A 23,104-nucleotide genomic window follows, 5' to 3' on the forward strand; every position below is an offset into this window, starting at 1 on the left:
TATATATGTTTGTTATGTTAGCCAGCTATAGTTTATCAGAGCATCTTTTTGCAGCTCAGCAGACAATGGTGCGGTGGTGGATTGTGTCTGTTGAGTGTTGATTGCACGCTATGTTGTTACCTAGTTAGTGAGACGCAATGCTGGAAAGTAAATAAAGTCCATCTTTTGCTCTCTGTGAAAACGAGCTTATAGCTAACTAGCTAACCACGTAGCTACTTTCATACCTTGCAGCTGAGTGGAAGCTAATGTGTAAACGTATTCACCAAACTGTTTTATTCAGGATTCACGGTTTGTTACCCCCTTCAACCGAACAATTCCAGTCGTTGCATTTATAAAATGTAATATTTAAAAGTCTGGTTTTCCACCATTGAAAGTTTCCCCTGAACTTGTATAGCAGAATACGGTGTAACACCGCTGCCGCTGTTTATCTATTTATAATTTTAATTTATTCTTTATTTAAATGGTCAGCAATTGACTGATACTAAACAGTACTGATATTTATTTAGCTATTTAATGTATTTTGATTTATTCTTTAATTAAATGGTCAGCAATTGACTTATACTAAACAGTACTGATGTTTATTTAGCTATTTATTGTATTTTTATTTAGCCTTTATTTAAATGGTGAGCAACTGACTGATACTAAACATACAGTACTGATGTTTATTAAGATATTGTATTTTTATTCTTTATTTTCTCAGTGTTCATTCTAGAATCTGTTGACAATGTGTAATAATAATGTTAAATATTCTTTGATTAAAAATATTTAAGAAAGCAGCTTTCTGAGTACCTTTGCGTAATAATATCGGTGCAAAATCCACACAGAAAAGGTCTGTTTTTATTCCAGCTCAAAAATGAACTATATCAGCTAACATATCGGTAATCGGTGAATTTTTCCTCTCTAAAATCAGTCTAAAAAAATCCCATAATCAGTCGGGCTCTAGTTTCACTCTGTGACCGATCATCATCTTAGCATTAATTTTTAACAGGATCAATCAATTAGTAATTAGTATTAGTATCATAAACATTAAAGGAAAGATTATATGCTGATGTTATTTAAAATTACTTAATTCTGTTCATACATGTGAAAACTTACATCATTCTCCAAAAACTAGATAAAGCATGTGGCCTTACAGCAGGTAGTGTTATTGTGCAATCAACAATTTAACTGGAGTCAATTACACAGTAGTAGACTCATTTCTCGAATTAAGTGTGAAAATTAAGAGTAAATTCTGCAATAATGTGGTGTGTACAGGAATGAAATTCAGAGACGAGATCTTATTCCAACATGTACATAAGACACATGAGCTGGTAAAGATAGTTTATTTGTTTATTTCTAGGTCTATAATTAGCACTTGATGCTCATGCTACCATGCACCTCATAGTACTACACAATCACATTTTAAATTCACTGCAGTACTGCTTTGACAACCTAGAGAATGAAGCAGAGACACTTGGAGTTACCATCTTATAACCTGGTCCAGAGGTACTCTGAAAGCTAATTATGCAATTTTTCAAGTATCCTTTTTTTTGTTTGTTTTTTTTGTTTTTTGTGCATCCACACAATTTAGAGCAATTATGCAAGAAACCTTCATCTCTCATACCCACCCACTCTAGAAATATGTACACCTGAAACACTCACAGACTATTAAAATGTTTTGTTAAGTAAAAGCACACCAGTGGGTATTTGGTTTGGACCACAATACTTTCGTTGATGTCAAGGAATAAAATCAATACTGACATAATTGGTTTACTTTTGTCAAAAGAAGTTCTGCGAAATAGATTGAAGCTACCTTGATAAGAACAGTGATAGTAATTTAACTAATTTAAGTTCAGTTAATTATTGGTAAACTAGGGCTTTAAAATAGGCTTACTGCCTTGAAATTTTATATTATACATGCTATATTCACCAGTGACCAACATGATATTGAAAGAGGTGAATTCTCCATTGTGCTGATGCACAGCAGTACAAGCATTTATAGCAAACTGGGTGTTCAGTAAACTGTGATGCACGACAAAGAATCTTAGTCAGTTGAACACAGAATACACAGCAATTACTCAACCAAACAATTTAGAATAATAATATTTTACCAATGAGAGAAAGTCATTACAAGAAACCTTCATATCATGTATTTCTAACTACAAAGAGTTAATATTACACATTATGAATGACTCCATAGAGTTTCGGTTCCTAAAATGTAAGAGTAACCACTCAGTGTTCTGTCTTATACATTCAAAGTATTATGTCCAAACCCTCTTACTAGCAATTTTGGCCATTATTATTGATATATGAAAAAACATCCATACAAAGCACGCATATCATATCTAGCGTCCACTTCACACTTCAGTTAAATTCTGTCCAAAATACTGAACCAGGCAGCCTGGGCTTTGTCACAATGGTTGAAAACTTGATCTTTGTGTTGAAATAGATAGGAGGATATCATATAATTTGTAATGAGAAGATCAGAACTCGATGGAAGAATTTAGCACTCATGCCCAGCAATGAAGAAATATTTTTCTCTTCTTCATTTCCATTTTTTCTCCTTTCTGCTTTTCTGTTGTAAGAGATCCTTGATTATCCTCACAGTCTGCTGCGCCAATTAACTCTCTGTCACATTACCTGTTTAATGAACAAAAGGGTAAAGTCTAAGTTAGTAGTAGATCATAGTTGCATGTGTATATGTCCATTCATGTTTATTATACAGTGGGGTCAAAAAGTCTGAGACCACTATAGTGAAAATCCATCTATTCTGCACTTTTCTAATACATTTGTTTGTTTTTTTCATTACAAATTATATTATCGCCATAACAATTTTTTGTGAAAAGTTGACTTAACATGAATGTCAGAATTTCATAGCATTTATGTGTCATTTTTGCTTTAATGACAGCATGCACTCAAGCTGACATGGACTCCACAAGTTTGTATAAAACCTGATGATCCATGTAATTCCAGTATGATTTGAGAATGTTGTTACATAGATCATCTTGTGCTCTAATGAAAGTACAGTAAGGAAATCGGTAACACTTTACAATAAGGTAACATTTGTTAACATTATTTAACAACATTAGTTAACATGAACTAACAATGATCAACATGTTTACAGCATTTTTCAATATTAGTTAATGTTAATTTCAAAATATAAACTAAAAAATATTTCTGCAGGTTGTTCAGTTTACTTAATTATAATGAACTAAAGCAGCACAATTCTAGAACATTCTGTCACAACTTGATTTCATTCTATACAATTTAATTTGTACAAATTTTATTTTACTTAATCCATTTGAGTTGGGACTACATAATGCATTTTTTAGCATTGATGAAACTGGGCAGCGGATTTCCATTTCCCAGCATGCTGTGCTTGGGACTGGATGGGGTGAACAAATGTTGAAATTAAGTCTTATTTTATGCATTTTTGAGCAAATTGAGAATAGGAGATTTGTTAATGTTCTGTTATATTGGTATTTAAAAAGATTGTGTGTTATGCTGGAGTTTTGGGGGTGACCATTGAGGCGACGAATGGCTTTTGTGCTTCGGCTGAGGATGGACTTTCACAGTGATGTGTGATTTGAGTGCTGCTGAGCTCTTAAAGTAGTTGCAATTAAATTGACAGTGCAACAGTTTAACTGTCCTTACACTTGCTCACCTCGTACATACAAATTATTAATAAAATAAATTAAGTTGGACCAACATAAGAAAATAAGGGTAATGACTTAACAATGAACAATTGTATTTTTATTAACTAACATTAACAACGATTAATAAATGCTGTAAACAATATATTGCTAATCGTTTGTTCATGATACCTAATGCATTAACTAATGTTAATGAAGGGAACATTATTGTAAATTGTTACCAGGAAATCTGACTAGTTCAGTTGTAAAACAAAAGAGAATAACTTGGTAAATTAGCTTTTCTTTTCTTGTTTTTTACCTATAAATATGTGCAGAATCTACAACATTTCCTATTAATTTTACTTCATAACATTTCTTTGTTTAAAATGGTAAAAAAAAATAAAAATCCTTATGAATACATTTTTATTTTTCAAGTTTAAAATCGATTTTGAATCTCAGATTTTCAATGTGGTCTCAGACTTTTGGACCTCGCTGTATGTAGAGGACAGAAAACTATTTGTTATCTAAAATTAACGTTAATACATCTGTTTTTATGTTATCCTATCTATGTTTATTAAGTTCTTGTAATTGCTTATAGACAAAGTCTTTATAATCAGATCTTCTTTCTATTTTGCATATAAGTATCTGAATTACCTCCAACTTACCCATTTATTTTAGGTTGTGTTTGTCAGAGGTGGGAGGGTTGTTGGGGATATGTTTAGAGTCAGGGCTAGGGCTACAGATCCCTTCTATAAGATTCTTGTTGCAGTCGTCCAGGCTGGCTACAGGAGAGAGTCTGGGGTAAGCAACTTGCCCCGTCAGATCCAGAAGGTCCTCTAGAGCACGCACATTATTCATTCCATTCTGCTGGGGAGAATTTACTGGGGAGAATTCTGGGATGGAAATTAACTCCTCCTTTAAGACAGGACTGAAAAGTACAGGAGCAGAAAGGAGAGGGTAGGTTGGATTAAGGTGTTGTTAATTCAAAAGTTATGTTAGGGAATGTCTAATTTATCTGATCGTATTTTACACTTCTAAATGTTGAGACAGACTATTTTAAATTAAGCAAAACTGTTTGGGAAGAGCTTAGATGTCTGTAGATTTACTGATTAAATACTTGGGTTGCACTCTATACTACAACGGTAAATGTTACAACATTCGGAATTCTAAAATGTTAACAGGGTAAGAATAAAACTGCCCTAAACCAAAACACAATCTCTTGGATTCTTGGTAGCACAAGAAAGGAATGTATTAAGGAAATGCTCATAAATGTGTTTCAAATCAGTTATGTGAAGGGCTAGTATAGGTAGCTTCCTATTTAAAGGGAGAGTTCAGCCAAAAAAAAATTATTAGAATATGTCAGCTCTGTTGGTTCAGACACTGATCAGCCACACCCCTTCATGCTACCAAAACAGCACTAACCCACATCTCAGAATAGCATTCTGAGATGCTATTCTTCTCACCACAATTGTACAGAGTGGTTATCTGAATTACCGTAGACTTTGTCAGTATCGAACCAGTCTGGCTAGAAATACTCAAACCAGCCCGTCTGGCACCAACCATCATTAATGCGATTATCTAATCAGTCATTCGTGTGACAGCAGTGCAGTGCATAAAATCTGCAACCATCAGAAAGGGGAAAAAATGTGATCTCAGTGATTTCGACCGTGGCATGATTGTTCGTGCCAGATGGGCTGGTTTGAGTATTTTTGTAACTGCTGATCTCCTGGGATTTTCACGCACAACATTCTCTAGAATTTACTCCGAATGGAGCCAAAAACAAAAAACATCCAGTGAGCGGCAGTTCTGCAGATGGAAACATCTTGTTGATGAGAGCGGTCAACAGAGTATGGCCAGACTGGTTTATATTCAAACTGACAAAGTCTATGGTAACTCAGATAACCATTCTGTACAATTGTGGTGAGAAGCGGGTTGGGGCTGTTTTGGTGGCACAAGGGGGACCTACAAAATATTTGAAAGGTGGTTTTAATGTTGTGGCTGATCGGTGCACAATGCAAGTGAATGGTGGCCAGACCTTTGCAGGTCCAAAAGCATAAAAAGGCAGCATAAAAGTAATCCATATAACTTCAATGGTTAAATCTATATCTTCAGAAGCAATTTGATAGGTGTGGGTGAGAAACCTACACTGCTCAGTAGGCGGCGATAGCACAAAGATCACAAATCGCAAAAAAATAAAGAAGAAGAATGTGGAAGGGAAAGTGAAAGTGAAGATTTATAGTAAAAAAGGACTTATTGATCTGTTTCTTACCCACACCAATCATATCACTTCTGAAGATTAGGATTTAGCCACTGGAGTCATATAGATTACTTTCATGTTGCCTTTATGTGCTTTTTGGACCTTCAAAGTTTTGACCACCATTCACTTGCATTGTATGGACCAACAGAACTGAGATATTTTTTATAAAAATCTTCATTTGTGTTCAGCAGAAGATATTAATACCCATCTGGGATGGCATGAGTGTGAGTTAATGATGAGAGAATATTAATTTTGGATGAACTATCCCTTTAAGATAACAAAAACAAATAATAATAATAATAATAATAATAATAAAACTATAAAGTGTGCCTATAAAACATGGTGAGTATAAACATGGTATCATTTATGATTAAAGTATACAAAAATTGCAGAGGTGGAGATGATATCAAAGGAGAAGGCCAGTGCTGCAAATTGTTAACTATTATTGTATGTAAATAACAATCATTAAAGTGCGCACACGTTTGTTTAATTCTTTTTTTTTTTAATCTTTTGTTTTACTGTGATGTAGTTCCTACCTGGTCAGTGTAGGGTAGTCCAGTGTCTAGGGTATATTGATGCAGTTATTGTGTCAAACTCACCTAACCTCCATGAACTGCACTTCATCTGCGCAATCCTCAGCCGCTCCACTCTTGCCTTCTAAAGTGTCCAGATGAATAAGAGGGAGTGGATGTTTTGTCTCTGGCAATGTGGTCAAGGAAGAGGGTGAGCTGTTTTTCCCTGCCTCCTTTGATTTCAGCTGTGTTACTGTATGTCCACCAGTCTGAGTGACAGTCTTTGCTTGTGGGACAGTTACCATCAAGCTCCCCTGGACACTCTGTCCTTTTGCATGAGAGATGTCGGATTTCTTCACAGTGCTATCCTTCTTGGGTCCCTGAGCTGTGGCCGCTCCATTCATTTGTTCGGTGAGCTGTAGTTTCGCTTGGTTACTGGCCACCTGAGTGATAGTTTGGCTTTTTCCATTGGTTAAGTTGTTCTCCTGCTTTAACTGAGTACCTTCCTGTGCATTGAGAGTGGGTACTTTTGAAGGTACCTTCACTACTGTGTTTTGAGAGGAGTTCTTCAGTGGGGTTACCTGCACTTTTGCTGATGATGTATCTTCTCGGTTAACCTGACTTTTTGCCTCTCCTTTCACTTGGAAACTGTGAGTCTTCATCTGTTCACTCTCTTGTCTGATAGTCTTTGTATTCTCTTCATTTACATTTCCTTTCTCTTCTGTTTTCACCGCAGTGGGGTCAGTGTTCATCTGGCTATTTGAGAAGGGTTTTTTTGGGGATATGTGATCAGATGACTTAACCTGTTCATTCGTACTCTCTGGTCTTTTCCCGACAGTCTGGCCATGTGATTGAACATTTGCCTGTATGTTTGATGCAGAGGTTGTGTGGATAAGGTTGGCCTGAGAGTTGACTTCAGCACTTGCACTCGAGGACGAATGGACTCCACCTGAATTGAAAATATAGGTCTTGTATAATACTGTTACAATAACAGACTGTGATTTATTGTCTCGCCTTCTGATATTAGTCTGCAATACACAGGAAAGGTTTCTCTTACATTTGAACATATTCAGGGTTGGGAGGGTTACTTCTTAAAAATGTAATCCATTACAGATTACTTAACAATAAATGTAATCAGTAATGTAATTCAATTAGAGCAATATGAAACACAATCAGATTATTTTTCATTACTTTTGGATTACCACAAGGACACATTTGTAAATAAAGTTGAGATAAAATCAGTCTGATTTCTAAAACTTTAAATTTTGCATTGAATGCAAACAGAACATGTTTGAGTAATATTATGAGTACTGTTGTAGCTAGATGTTATAATATATAAGGAAAAGAAATATGTACACTGCACCCTACCAAGAAAACAGAAAGTGAGCTGTTAATGTAGAACAACTCAGTATTTTTAAAGAAATCAGGTGAGTTCTCTATCTGCTACAGAAAAGAAAATTTCTCATAAAGCAAATACAATCAGAACAGATGCACTGAATTATGGCTTGGTTAACATTAAACTAAATCTGACAGGATATACCTCAGATTCAAAAACACTGCAAAGTGTAATTCTACCATGTATTGCATTGTGTATAGGGAATTGTAATTTACACTATTTATTAACTTCAGGCTGTATACAATAGGTAGATCACACGTTACCATCATCATCATCGTTATTATTGTCATAATTAAATGCTGGAGAGTGTCTTTCATCTGCTTGCTCGTGATCCAAAGTCAAACATCAGCAGCTAACAGTTTATGGCTGATTTCTGGGGGGGAAGTTTTGATTCCAAAAGAAAACAAAATCTAGTTTTAAAGAATAGATCAAAACAGATTTAAACTTTTAGTGTGTCTTTTCAATTACTTATTCCTAATTAGTATAAGTGTTGAACATGTTACATTTGCCAGAATGTCTCCCTCACCCAGATATTTAAACTGTTCTCAACAATAATTTATCAAAATCAGATAAATTCGTCATTGAACTTTCTTTTCTAAGAACTTAAAACACATTTTCAATTAATTTGGTATTTATGTGTACAATTTGGATTTGTTAATAATGATCAGGGATGCAAAATCATGAGAGGTGAAAAAGGAGAGAAAGACATAGAAGGTTTTCCAGGGGTATTTTTTTCAGTTGATTTCCGTACTGTTGTATTCAAAACTTTTTTCTTTCTTAAATGATTAATGTTTAAGAACCATTCACCTGGGGGAGGGGTCATTTTTTCAGCTTCAATACAGAACAGAACAACAAACAGGACGTCCTGGCTAATATAGTACAGTTCGCATTTGCAACCATGCAAACTAGGGAATTTCTATGCCATACAAGCAATGATGCGCAAAATCGTGGACGTTTGCCTCGAGAGCAGAGTACTGATGTGAGACAGGTATTATTTGCGCATGCGTCTGTAGGAGGCGCTCCTGACTCAAGTGAGTCATGGAAGAGAACCCGAAGAGAGCGCGCATCTCTCACTCTAAACCAGGGGTCGGGAACCTTTTTTCACTAAGGAGCCAATTTTTTAATTTTTGGTTGATGCATTTTTTTCGAAAGGGCCATACCACAAACGAATAATTTACTTTTTTCAAAAACAACGTTTTTCAATCAAATAAAATGTTTATATTGCCCATAGACTACTCAAAAACAAACAAATATGCACAAATTAATAGGTAACATGTTGCAATGTGGAATTGAGTACACGCGTTTGTGCGGGTCTCCATAAAATTACTTCATTTTACAATTGTTCATGAAAAATGTAACTTCCCTTTTGGGCTGAGCGATATGTAAAAATATTTGTAGGATAATCGCATTTAAAATATCGCGATATCCGATTAATATCCCCCAAGGTCGGTGAATATTTTTGCTTTATTGATTTTGCTTTAAAAAATAAATTAATTTATTTAAACACGAAAAACTTAAAATACATTTCTAAATTCAAATTGCACTTGAAACGAAAAAAGCAATTAAAATAACGAAGTGATTAAAAAAATCTTATAACCCCAAATCCAAACATTTCTCCAACGGCCCCATTTGCCATCACGCAAGTATCACAACAGGTGAAAAATTACTTATAGCCTAAAAAATAAGAAATAAAGACAATTATAAATGTAAAGATAATTATAACAATCATCATAATAAATAAGCCTAATAAATTCCCTTGTGTTCCCAAAAAATGCTGCCAAATGTGTGTTCTTATAGAATGTGTTTGTGTTTTGGTAATACAGTTTATGCTGCCTAAAGAAAAGAAAAGAAAAGTAAATTTTAGGTTCAAGGTGAACGTGTCTTGTATTACTTTATGATTTAATCACTTTCGTCTTTGTTTCTTTAATACAAAGATACCTGTATATATTACTGAACCTGCAGAGTTGCGTTCACAATGTGTAAGAGCAAACTGCTCCGTGGAAATAAAGCGAAACTCACAGTACCTCACGAGATGATCGGAGATCATTTGCAGAATTCTCATAGATTACATTATTCTTCCAAACAGTTTTCAGTTGAGTGAAACAGAGAAAAAGGAGTGATAACTCTTCACATGCGCTTGGTCCATGAGACAGTGTCTCGTTGCAGTCTCTGAACAAACAGTGAATCAGACAGGAACATTGACGGCTTTTATTTTGTCTGTTCTTAAAAATATAATCATGTGTGTTTCTTCAAGCGCGTCTTTTTGACTAACAGCATTTCTTGTCATGTGTCACTCTGAGACGTCTTACAGGTCACCCGCCTGTTGCGGGTAGATGAGCAAAATTACTCATGCATGAAATACATTTGGACGAGGAGCTCGCGAACTGGATTGAGCCTCGTCGCATTCTGCCGGACGCGGGTGCTATATCACACCCTGGGTGCACATAAAAAATAACGAACGTTCATAAAATCGCTCGTAGAAAATGCTTTTAACCACTAAGATCAATAGTTATTGGGAAACAAGGCCCAAAACTCTATGCATGTTCGTGTCTTGGAGAAGTGCTTTCATTGCACTCGTGAACTGCGGAGCTCACTGCGCACAAATCAAATCAGTCGCGCATTGGCGGCTTTTCTTTTGTCTGTTCTTCAAAATATAATCACGTTTTGTCAAACGAGCGTCTTTGTGTCTAATTTCTTGTAATATATCACTCCAAGAAGTCTTACAGGTCGCCCTCCACAGTGGCTGGTACATCAGCAAAATAGCCTACTCTGCATGAAAAATCCGCATTTGGCAGGTGTTCATTTCAAACCTTGTTCACCAGGAGTAGGGTGTACGACAAATTCGGAAGGAAATCAAAACAGTGTCATTGACTTCAAGCTTTGCAATCGCACCCACACTTTCTGTTGGAAAATTATCTCTAGAAAGTTTTAAACAATCATGTGTTGGTGAATGGTGAGACACCCAGCGAGCCACTTGATTTTAACAAAGAGCCACTTGTTGCTGGCGAGCCATAGGTTCCCGACCCCTGGTTTAAGGAATAGTTCACCCAAAAATGAAAATTCTCTCATCATTTACTTACCCTCTTGCCATCCCAGATGTGTATGACTTAATTTCTTCTGCAGAACACAAATGAAGATTTGTAGAAGAATACTTCCACTCTGTAGGTCCATACAATGCAACTGAACGCAGACCTTTCAAGCTCCAAAAATCACATTAAGGCAGCATAAAAGTAATCCATCCATAAGACTCCAGTAATTAAATCCATATCTTCCGAAGCAATATGATGTGGGTGAGAAACAAATAAATATTTGAGTACTTTTTTTACCAAAAAATCTCCACTTTCAACTTCTGAAAGTGAAAGTGAAAGTGGAGATTTATTGTAAAAAGGGACTTAAATATTGATCTGTATCACCTAAAGTGATTGTATCAGTTCAGAAGACATAGATTTAACAACTGGAGTCATATGGTTTTCTTTTATGCTGCCTTTTGGAGCTTCAAAGGTCTGGTCAACATTCACTTATTTTAAATGGACCTCCAGAGCTGAAATATTTTTCTAAAAATCTTTGTGTTCAGCAGAAGGAAGAAAGTCATGCACATCTGGGACGGCATGAGGACGAGTAAACGGTGAGAGAATTTTCATTTTTGGGTGAATTATTCCTTCAATGCACTATGAACCAACATGAAATAACAATGTTTTTTTTTTTTTAAACTAACATTAACTGAGATTAATAAATGCTTTAAAAATGATATTTTTCATTGTTTTTTCATGAAAAATAAAACATTAACTAATGTTAATGGATGGAACCTTATTGTAAAGTGTTATCAATTTTGTTTACAGATTTTATATCTGAAATAGATTTGGTCTATATCTGATATAATAGATATATCTTAAATTAATTAATCTGACATAGATAAATCGATTCATCGATTACATAACAAAATATGATCACATAAATTATACTTCCCATACAGTATATTGCAATCAAATGCAGAAACAATAAAATAAGATACAACATTGAAGATACTCTGTATTGTGCACACTTGATCCATGACCTAATAAATGTAAGGAACCAAAAGTCAAAATGAACCAAAGTCAAAAACCATGATTTGCAGCAGGCTAAATATAGTGTGAATATTGAATATTGTCCTTGAATAGATCACCTTGGACATAACCTATGACACAGAGAATATGATCCCCTGCCCCCCTTTCCTGAAGCTGCTATAGATGCTGCAAGGATGGAAAACTACCAGCAGGCCTGCTGACACACTGCAGGTACACTATATTGCCAAAAGTATTTGCTCACCCATCCAAATAATTGAATTCAGGTGTTCCAATCACTTCCATGGCCACAGGTGTAGAAAATGAAGCACCTAGGCATGCAGACTGCTTCTACAAACATTTGTGAAATAATGGGCCGCTCTCAGGAGCTCAGTGAATTCCAGCGTGGTACTGTGATAGGATGCCACCTGTGCAACAAGTCCAGTCGTGAAATTTTCTCGCTACTAAATATTCCACAGTCAACTGTCAGTGGTATTATAACAAAGTGGAAGCAATTGGGAATGACAGCAACTCAGCCACGAAGTGGTAGGCCACGTAAAATGACAGAGCGGGGTCAGCGGATGCTGAGGCGCATAGTGCGCAGCGGTCGCCAACTTTCTGCAGAGTCAATCGCTACAGACCTCCAAAGTTCATGTGGCCTTCAGATTAGCTCAAGAACAGTGCGTAGAGAGCTTCATGGAATGGGTTTCCATGGCCGAGCAGCTGCATCCAAGCCATAAATCACCAAGTGCAATGCAAAGCGTCGGATGCAGTGGTGAAAAGCACGCCACCACTGGACTCTAGACCAGTGGAGACGCGTTCTCTGGAGAGACGAACCACGCTTCTCCATCTGGCAATCTGATGGATGAGTCTGGGTTTGGCGGTTGCCAGGAGAACGGTACTTGTCTGACTGCATTGTGCCAACTGTGAAGTTTGGTGGAGGGGGGATTATGGTGTGGGGTTGTTTTTCAGGAGCTGGGCTTGGCCCCTTAGTTCCAGTGAAAGGAACTCTGAATGCTTCAGCATACCAAGAGATTTTGGACAATTCCATGCTCCCAACTTTGTGGGAACAGTTTGGGGATGGCCCCTTCCTGTTCCAACATGACTGCGCACCAGTGCACAAAGCAAGGTCCATAAAGACATGGATGAGCGAGTTTGGTGTGGAAGAACTTGACTGGCCTGCACAGAGTCCTGACCTCAACCTGATAGAGCACCTTTGGGATGAATTAGAGCAAAGACTGCGAGCCAGGCCTTCTCATCCAACATCAGTGTCTGACCTCACAAATGCGCTTCTGGAAGAATGGTCAAAAATTCCCATAAACACACTCCTAAACCTTATGGAAAGCCTTCCCAGAAGAGTTGAAGCTGTTATAGCTGCAAAGGGTGGGCCGACGTCATATTAAACCCTATGGATTAAGAATGGGATGTCACTTAAGTTCATATGTGTCTAAAGGCAGGTGAGCGAATACTATTGGCAATATAGTGTATATACACATTTGTCCCAAGATCTATCTGACACCAAATGATTAACTGGCAGTAGTAAATCCTAACCTACATAGCAGGGAAACCTAGATGCATAATTCTATGGGTATCTATCATTAGCTGCATAGAAAGATGGGTGGTGGCGTAGTGGGTTAAAGCACATAACTGGTAATCAGAAGGTTGCTGGTTTGATCCCCACAGCCACCACCATTGTGTCCTTGAGCAAGGCACTTAACTCCAGGTTGCTCTGGGGGGATTGTCCCTGTAATAGGTACACTGTAAGTCGCTTTGGATAAAAGCGTCTGCCAAATGCATAAATGTAAATGTAGATAGACATGGTGAATACAGGTAAAGTGAGACACTTCTGATAATTTGTCATTTACGTTGTTGTTAATATATACTCCAAATGGCTACATCAATGTCATCCAATACCAGTTTATGATGAACTTAAAGGGACAGTTCAACCAAAATAGAAATTATGTCATAATTTATTCCCTCTTATGTTGTTCCAAAACAGTATGACTTTCTGTCCTCCGTGGAACACAAAAGGAGATGTTTGGCAGAATGTTAGCTTCAGTCACCATTCACTTTCATTGCATCTTTTTTCATGTATTGAAAAGTGAAAGTGAATGGTGACTGAGGATGTAATTTTGCCTAACATCTCCTTTTGTGTTCCAAAAGGAAGAAATTCTTTAATAAGAATTTAATGGTGATTTTTAATGTTTTTAGTAATGGAAGAATATACACAATGATTATAATAATTATAGTAATTAAATTAAGGTGTCCCACTTTACCTGTATTCACCCTTTCAGTCAAGTGCCTGTAATCTAAACTATCCCAAAATAAGTATGTTTTTAAGTATGTGTTGTGTGAAAGAGAGAAAAAGAGAGTGTGTGAGAGAGGAAGGGAGAGAAAGATGAATAGAAAAACCACCTACCTGGAGGAGAGACAGGGGATCCGGGCTCCTTGCTATCTTCTCTCTGTGTGAATATGGAGGTTATGCTTATTTTCAGAGCAATCATTTTCACTCTACTTTCTCTACCTGACACATAAAAGGGCTATTTATGTCTAATGGTAATCCATGTATGCATTTGTCCCAGCTGTACACTCCTTTACCTAATTTAAGTGATTAAAAGTTTTTTACTGATACCTTCATCTCGTCACCTTTCCTGGTTCTCTTCATTATCTCATCAATTCTCTAAAAAAAAGATTACCATATATCAATTATTTGACCTTTTAAACGCCTTAAATGTTGATTTTTGTAATGTGCAAAAATAGCGTATTTTTCCACTGCTTACCCTTCTTAAGTTTATGTTGGTGGAAAGTTTAAATTATGGGCTTTATATAGTGATGATTACAATGAAGTCTTTACCTTTTTTCGCTGTTGTCTCTCCTGTTCTTCCTGTTGTTTAACAAGTTCTCTCTCCTGACGATTTCGCTCTGCATTCTTCTGAGCAAGCATCTCGGCCTCCACTTTCTATTAAACATACAGACACAACCGGAAAGTTGAGCAGATTATTGATTGATTGATCGATTGATCGATCCTGCAAAGAAATATGGTATTCCCCACAAGAGTAAAAAAATAATAGGTGTGTCCCAAAATGCACAATTCTGCACTATTCTATGCCATTTTGTAGTGTAAATTGTGCGAGTAGTATGTTTACACTGAAATGCAACAAAAAGAAGTGTACTAGGAGTACCCGGATGAGTTACTTTTTCAATTGTCAAAACAAAGTGTGGAATGTTGGACACTTCAGCGTTTACAGCTTGCTGTACGTAGCGGAAGGAGCGGAGTTAACTGGCTGCAATGCTGGTCTGACAAAACAATTGTAAACAATAACTAGTTTCCATTCAAGGGTTTTTTTGTGACAAAAGGTGTAGCGCATCAAAAAGTATACCGATATAGCTGATAGAAACTTTACTGCTAAAATTTCACAAGTGTTGACATAATATTTTTCCATTTAACTCTAGTGCACAAACTCTATGTCGATAATTGAAATGTTGTGAAAAACTGGTTTGGCATTAACGCAAAAATGTAGTGTCATTTACACCAATCGTTAGCCTGTGTTAATCATGCAACAAGGTATACATCCTTGAAAGTCAATTTATTGTCCATGACGCATCACTCCCACTATTATGGATTGGTCTTAACGGCATTCCTGCACAGATCTGATGCTGCAAACACATCTGCGTCATGACACTTCCAGGAGTGCCAACACAAATATCTCATATGTATCATGCACCTGTCATCGACAAGTGCACGGAGAACAAATGAATGGCCACTCTTTGCGATTAATTTAATTGCGGTAGCGATCTGTTTATTTATTAAAGTTGCTTTTCCACACCATTCAAAATAATAGACGGCAGTCATGGAATTAGCCCACAATACAAAAAACATATCATTTCTGTGCACAAAGATATTTTAAATTAAAAATAAATACACAATGCTAGGAGAAAAACATCCGTGTGCTTTTTTGGAACACTAACATAGCCCAATTCTATACAATTATTGTTTAGCTTACTTTTGAAAAAATGCCGGCAGAATTCCCTGTATTAAATCAAATAAATTACCAAATAAATAAAGCATTAAATTAAATTACCAAATGAAAAAATTATATTGTTAGACCTATATAATTGCCTTTTCTTTACACAAACTTAAATTAGCCTTACCCTGTTCTGTAGATGAAAAAAGTGTGCTGAATGACATTCTCAGAATAGAAAGAAAAGACTATAAACTATCAGAACTATTTGTCCAATGCCGAGTTCACTTTCAGAAAACTAGCTTTTGAACATTTCAAAACTTTTAAATATTTTAAATCTAACCCTCTTTACCTTGGATCGCATTTACTGAGCTTCTTCAGAAAATTTTAATTGCATTATGATGCTAAAAATTCAGTTCAGTTGGTCATTAAAAGTTGCTGGACAAATATGCGGGACATAATGCAGTTTTGATGGCAATGCTTTAGATTAGATGATTGTTCAAAATAGCCTGTTGAATATCAGGAATGTATCATATGTAAACCCCAATATTTTCAAGCATCAATTTTTCTTTAATAGCTGTGCTTATACACATCGATGGATGGTCCTTATACTAAGAACAAAATTTCCCCCACTACTTAGTGCAGGTTGCCAGCTTGAACAAGGCCATGACAATTCGCTTTTGGGTCTGAACCGGTGGCAACCTGTGATAGGCGCAACATCAGGACCGATATTACAGTCCTATCAGAAGGGCAACTGCTCCCTTTTGATTGCAATTCCTCCTCTTCTGATTGCTTTTATTTGTGAAATTAAAATGACAGCAAGCTGGCTAATATCAATGAATTGTATCAATACTCTCCCCATTTTACAAAGACTTTGTGGAAAAAAATGTAGGGACATCTGGGAGGCGAAAGGTACACAATTAGTGATATACACACATTTCTGTATGGAAACGGCTTAGGAGCAGATTTCTTTTGCGATAAACCAAAATGTTTGTTTTTTTAAGCATGACGTCATCACGCACACAATTTATATGAATAAAAGACCATTTGAATGGAAACAAGCAGAAGACGGAAAATTTCACAAAATCTTTTTACGCATTTTATGAAAAGTGGATGGAAACAAGGTTAATGAAGAATGTGGCAAATGGCGAAACTTCAGTGAAGACAGTACCGTACAAATGTGAGTTGAATGTTTCATCATCACCGACCCTGTATGAATATGATCATTATTTTAGATATAAGTGTTGAACCGAGTGGCAACACATCACGTGCATTTAAAAAAAAAATTTCACCGTCAGCTGTTAAATGGCGAATACTTCCATGTAGTAAAAAAATTTTAAATGTTCTATTTAGGATGATACTACTGAGTGGCTGAGTGCATAGAGTATTCTGTAAGTGCATAGTGTATAGTGCATAATTTTGGGACACAGCTAATGGTTTTTTTAGAAAGAAAGAAATGCTGAGAAGAGGAAGGGCAGTTGATGGTTGGCTAGCAGTTTTGTTTAGTTTCAATAAACTTTAAAGTTTTTTCAAAGGAGCTGTGCAAATTAACAGTTATTTTGTGTGGCTTTGTGTGGGATCATATACAGGGTTGGGGAGTAACGGAATACATGTATACATTAAAATACAAAATATAGATTCTTTTAAGTTGACCTCCTTACGAATCTCACAAAAAAATGGACATACGTGGTTGCAAGACTAAATGTAAAACATTTTAATAACAATTGTGCTGTCCCGGGGGGCACACGTGACGCCATGTGAGAAGCAGACGTGTGAGCGACTAGCTCTGCGCACTTTGCTAGTTTTTTAATTATTTTCATATTATAATCTGGTAAGATTCGATACACCCAGTTACATACTTGCTTTTTGAGGTAAACATGGCAAAGAAGTCAAAATCCTCAGACTCTGGAGACATTAAAAGACACTTACGTGTTCAAGCTGAGGCCTCTGACAGGCCTGCGAGCCGGGGACTCGATTTGGAAAGCACGTCGGGAGAAGAAATTCAGCGTCAACTGTCCAACATCTTGGTGATGCTGACGAAGGTTGTTGCTGACTTGGAAGATCTCGCTGTAATACGTTGATCGATTACAGCGATGGAAACAAAATTCTCTGAGTTGGTCACAAGAGTGGCAAATGTTGAGAAACGGATCGATTATCTGGAGTCATCGGAAAGGGAATTATCCGCTAATCCACCCGCGTCCAATACAGACTTGGAACACATTTTGGAAAAACTGGAATATCTCGAAAATATGAGCCGAAATAATAACATACGGATTGTTGGAATTCCTGAGCATGAAGAGGGCAGAGATATGGTGAAATTCCTTGACGAGCTCTTCCTGAGTCTGCTCGACATAACAGGCCATAAACTGGAAATTGAGCGAGCTCATAGAGTCCCGGCTCGCAGATCTGCTGAAGGAGACAGGGCCCGATCAATTGTGGCCAAATTTCTGAGATCATCCGATAAAGATCTCGTGTTGCGCCAGGCGAGGAGCAAAGGAAAGCTTTCTTGGAAGAATCACAATATTTTCTTGTTCCCGGACTTTGCGAATTCGACAAGAGGAAAACGCGATTAGTTCAAGGAATGTAAGAAATTCTTACATCAACGGAAGACCGCTTTTGAACTGATGTTTCCGGCCAAACTGAGAATAGACACCAAGGATGGCAGCAAAGTATTTACATGTCCCAAACAGCCACTCTCTTTCATAAATACATTGGAGTGAGTAAGCCATTTAAGGTTTCTTATATTAGTGGACTGACTCACTGTTGAGTCACTCGATTGTCTGAGGAAGCTGGGCACCATTTTTGTTTCTTTTTGCATTGGCTCCACCTAGCGGCAGGAGTTTGTTTTGTGGCATTTTTCCTTCAAGAAACTTTTGCACTGATGGAAGATCATTTTTACACTGAAGTTCCCGGCCAGATTGAGAATGGACACTATGGATGACCGCAAATATCTACATGCTCACATAAAGAACGTCTTTTATAAAGTTGACGGGCTGAGTAAGTTATAGTGTTTTTTTTTTTGTTGTTGTTGTTTTTTGCACGGCCTCAGAGTGAGTTTGGCTCTTGATCATCCGAGGAACCGGGATGCCTGTTTTTTTTTTTTTTTTGTGCTGGTTCCGCCTAGTGGCTGGAGCTTGTTTTGTGGAATAACACTGCTTCGGGACAGTTGTGGATGAATCTGTTCGTTCTTTGTGCTTATGCCTCCTGTTGGCTGGAGTTTGTTTTTGTGGAGTATTTTTAAAGGACATTAGAATGATTACGTCATCTGCCATACTCATAAACATGTGGCTCAATGATCACTTGTTTGTCTGTCCAAGGAAACTGAATGGCTTTATATCAGCTGGAGTTTGTTTTGTGAAGGAACACACCTTCGAGACAGTTCTGTGAATGAATCTACATGTTCTTTGTGTTTATTCTGCATGTTGGCTGGGGTCTGTTTTACAAAGTATTTTCTGTTATGTAATTTTGCCTCACAAAATTTGTGCAGAAGCACCAGACTTGAGCAATCCGATGGCAAAGTTGCTGAGGGGACTTTCGAAGGCGTACATGGACCTTTTGAGTTTAGAGGGATTGACGCCGGTTGGCGCTGTCATGCGCGGGGTTAATGCGCACGTTTTTCTTTTTTCTGTTTCTTTTGTTCGGTGGGAAGTTCGGGGTTTATTGTTGCAGTAATGGGGAATGTGGTCAGTATAATCTTGTTTTTGACACACAATTTTTTTTCTTATTATGTCAATATGTCAAATATTAATATGATCAGGTTATCTCTCTCCATGTGGAATGTGAATGGGCTGGGGCACCCCATAAAAAGAAGGAAGGTTATTCTTTTCTTAAGCGTAAGAAATATGATATAGTGTTTCTTCAAGAAACACATCTTTCCCCGCAGGAAGCTGAAAAATTTGGGAAGATATGGGGTGGACATGTTTTCTTTAGTGCTGGCTCAAGTAAGAGTAGGAGAGTCATTATACTGATAAATAAACATCTACAATTCAAATGTCTCAAACAGAGTAAAGATAAATTAGGAAGAGTCATTATTGTTTTAGGGCAAAGGTTGATTTTGGCTAATATTTATGCACCTAACGCTGATGATCAGGGCTTTTTTATAGACCTTGAAGGGATGTTGCAAGCCACTGGAACCACTCATGATATAATACTGGTCCTCAGTATGCTCTGTGGGCATGGCTTGGGAGGCACTTAAGGCGGTTCTTAGGGGTCGGATCATACAGTATGCCTCATTCATCAAAAAATCCAAAGCATGAGAACTCGTGGAGTTGGAAGGGAATATTAAAAGTGCAGAGGCAGAGCTGAAGCGCCAAATGTCGTCTGATGGCCTCAGAGAATTGACCCGTTTGAAATACAGATATAATACTATTTTGTTGCGGAAGTTTTGGTTATTCAGGGCAAGACAGTCATATTTTGAGTCTGGAGACAAAGCAGGGACGTTTTTGGCTAGATATATATAAAGCAGAGAGAGTCTTTTTCTACCATTCCCTCAGTGAAATATGATGGTGGTGAAATTTTTACCTCAGCCATTGATATTAATAATGCCTTTAAAGAATTCTATCTTGATCTTTATAATTCCATGTCTTCGTCTACTGATGAAGATATTAGACATTTTGTGGAACCATTAGAACTCCCTAAACTGACGACTGGCAAAACTTTTTCTTGATTCTGAGATAACCTTGGAGGAGTTTGGCGAGGTAATTATGGCCCTGCCTACTGGCAAGACTCCGGGGCCAGATGGCTTTGCCGCTGAAGTTTTTAGATCTTATACTACAGAATTGGCTGCACTTTTGTTAGAAGTTTATAGGGAATCATTAAAGAATGGAAAGTTTCTGCCAACCATGACACAAGCCCGGATCAGTCTGAATCTTAAAAAGGACAAAGATCCAAGCGAGTGTAAAAGTTACCATCCAATTTCCCTGATCCCGCTAGATGTAAACTTTTTGGCAAAAATTCTGGCTAACCGATTAAGTAAAGTTATGACATCTCTTATACATATAGATCAGGTGGGGTTTATTCGGGGCCGAAACATTAGATGTTTCATTAATATCATGTGGTCAGTGGCGAATGATCAGACTCCAGTCGCTGCCATCTCACTTGATGGCGAAAAGGTGTTTGATATGGTAGAATGGGATTATCTTTTTAAGATTTTGGATATATATGGGTTCGGAAATACTTTTATTGGACAGCCTAAGTTACTTTATAGACACCCTGTAGCGGCGGTACAAACAAATGGATTAATTTAAGATTTTTTTACTCTGAATAGGGGCACTCGGCAGGGTTGCCCTCTTTCCCCATTATTGTTCTGTCTTGCCCTGGAAACTTTAGCAGCCGCGATAAGAAGGGAAGATGATTTTCCAGGGGTGACAGCGGGAGATGTGGCGCATGAGCTTTTACTTTACGCAGATGATATTTTATTATTCATCTCCGACCCCACTAGATCTATGCCTAGCCTCCACAGAATTATCAATTCCTCTTCTACATTTTCGGGATACAGAGTTACTTTTTTGTGATTTAGTCAAGAGTTAATTTTGACCCTTTAATAAAAAGGTTTTCGAGCGATGTGCTCTTCATTACATTTATCTATGATTGGGAAGGTTAATGTTATTAAAATGAATTGTATTCCAAAATTCAACTACCTACTACAATCTCTCCCTGTAGATTTCCCCTCTTGTACTTCAAGCAATTTGATAGCATAGCAAAGTCCTTCATTTGGAATGGAAAGCGTCCCAGGTTACATTTCAACAAGTTACATAGGCCGATTGACAAAGGTGGGCTAGGCCTACCTAAGATTTTGTTTTATTATTATGCATTCGGTCTCAGACATTTGGCTCATTGGTCGCTTCCACCTGAGAGAGCCCCTCCCTGGTTTTGTATTGAAAAGGAAGTACTTGCCCCTATCTCGCCACTGCAAAGCCCTTCTATCAAACTAATTGGAGAAGTTAAGTCACACCCCGTTATCTCACATTTACACTCGATATGACAAAAGTGTCCAGAGTGTTTAACTCGGATATTTGTTTAAACAGCATCGAGCATATGGCTGAACCCTAAACTATGTATTAATAAGTCCCCTTTCTGTTGGTCAGATTGGATTGTGAGGGGGGTTAATACACTCGGTGACCTACATGAGAGTGGAGTATTGAGATCTTTTGAAAATTTTATTCAATATTTTGGGATTCCCAGATCTCAATTTTATAATTTTTTACAGCTGTGCCACCTGCTCTGCACTGTTTTTGGGAGTAGCACGCACCCCCCTAGAGCGGCAGATACTCTGGGAGTGGTGATTGCTGCTTTTGGGAAGGGTCATGAGGCATCAGTGTATTACTCCCTGCTAATTCAGAGTCTGGGGGATGGAGCTTTAAATTCTCTCAAAATATTATGGGAGGAGGGAGTGTGTGCTAGGATTCTAAAAAACATCAAGTCTGCATCTAGAGATGCAAGGGTTCGCCTTATGCAATTTAAGATTTTACATAGATTTTATTGGACCCCTTCTAAATTGTATAGGCTTGGTCTTAAGGACACACCCAACTGCTGACGATGCCATTCAGAAGATGGAGACACCACCCATGTTTTTTGGGGGGTGTCATAAGATCCAAGAATTTTGGCTGAAGGTGCAAAGTTTTGTATGTGATGTGTTGAACACTCAAATCTTGTTCTGCCCCAGACTCTGTATTTTGGGAGATGGGGAGGTCATAAATTTGGAGGATAAGTACATAAAAAATTGGGTTTTGACCAGTGTGATGATTGGTAGGCAGGTTGTTTTGAGGAGATGGAAGTCAGATGGAGCACCCTCGTTCCCAGAGTGGTGCACGGAGATGGGGAGGGTGGCAGCCTTCGAGGAGGGGTCATGAAGAAGGATGGGAGTTAGGGATCTTTTCAATAAGAAATGGGGCAATTACTTAGCATTTTTGGGGGAATCTTGAGGAGGGGCGGTGGAGGGAGTAATTTAGAGTTTAGTTTGTTTTTTTATTATACTTGATTATTATATATTTTTATTGTATTTTTTTTTTTTTGTGTGTTTTTTTTGTGTGTGTGTGTCTGTATTCTATTGTTCGTGGGGGGGGGGGGGGTTGGGTCAGGGCGGGTGGGAGTTTGGTAGGGGGAGGGGATATAGTGGGGGTTTAATGTTAATAGTGATTGATTCACTATATTTATGTTGTTTTTTCTTTGTGTTAATTTATGAATCAATACAAATTTTTAATATATATAAAAAATAAAAAAAAATTTGCTGTCCCTGTGCTCAGTTGTTCCAGTCTAAAGAAGCCCCTGAAAAATCAACCACTCCTGAAGAGTTCATACGTATGACAAAGGGCATCACCACAGCAA

General features: G+C 37.4%; 1 protein-coding gene across 5 annotated transcripts in view; it reads right to left on the minus strand.

The window, feature by feature from the left end:
• Nucleotides 1-1,315: 1,315 nt before the first annotated feature.
• The window catches only part of map7d2a (MAP7 domain containing 2a), a 49,542-nt gene continuing 27,753 nt past the window's right edge, over nt 1,316-23,104 (minus strand). For all 5 annotated transcript variants that reach the window (XM_051677059.1, XM_051677089.1, XM_051677051.1 and 2 more), the window contains 6 exons: nt 14,671-14,775; nt 14,449-14,496; nt 14,236-14,278; nt 6,468-7,329; nt 4,277-4,539; nt 1,316-2,619 (listed from right to left, as the gene is read on the minus strand). In XM_051677059.1, coding sequence (XP_051533019.1) covers nt 4,281-4,539; nt 6,468-7,329; nt 14,236-14,278; nt 14,449-14,496; nt 14,671-14,775 — 1,317 coding nt within the window. In that variant the 3' untranslated portion in view covers nt 1,316-2,619; nt 4,277-4,280. The remainder of the gene's footprint in view (nt 2,620-4,276; nt 4,540-6,467; nt 7,330-14,235; nt 14,279-14,448; nt 14,497-14,670; nt 14,776-23,104) is intronic.

This window comes from Myxocyprinus asiaticus, chromosome 3 (assembly GCF_019703515.2).
Source record: "Myxocyprinus asiaticus isolate MX2 ecotype Aquarium Trade chromosome 3, UBuf_Myxa_2, whole genome shotgun sequence".
Taxonomy (NCBI): Eukaryota; Metazoa; Chordata; class Actinopteri; order Cypriniformes; family Catostomidae; genus Myxocyprinus; species Myxocyprinus asiaticus.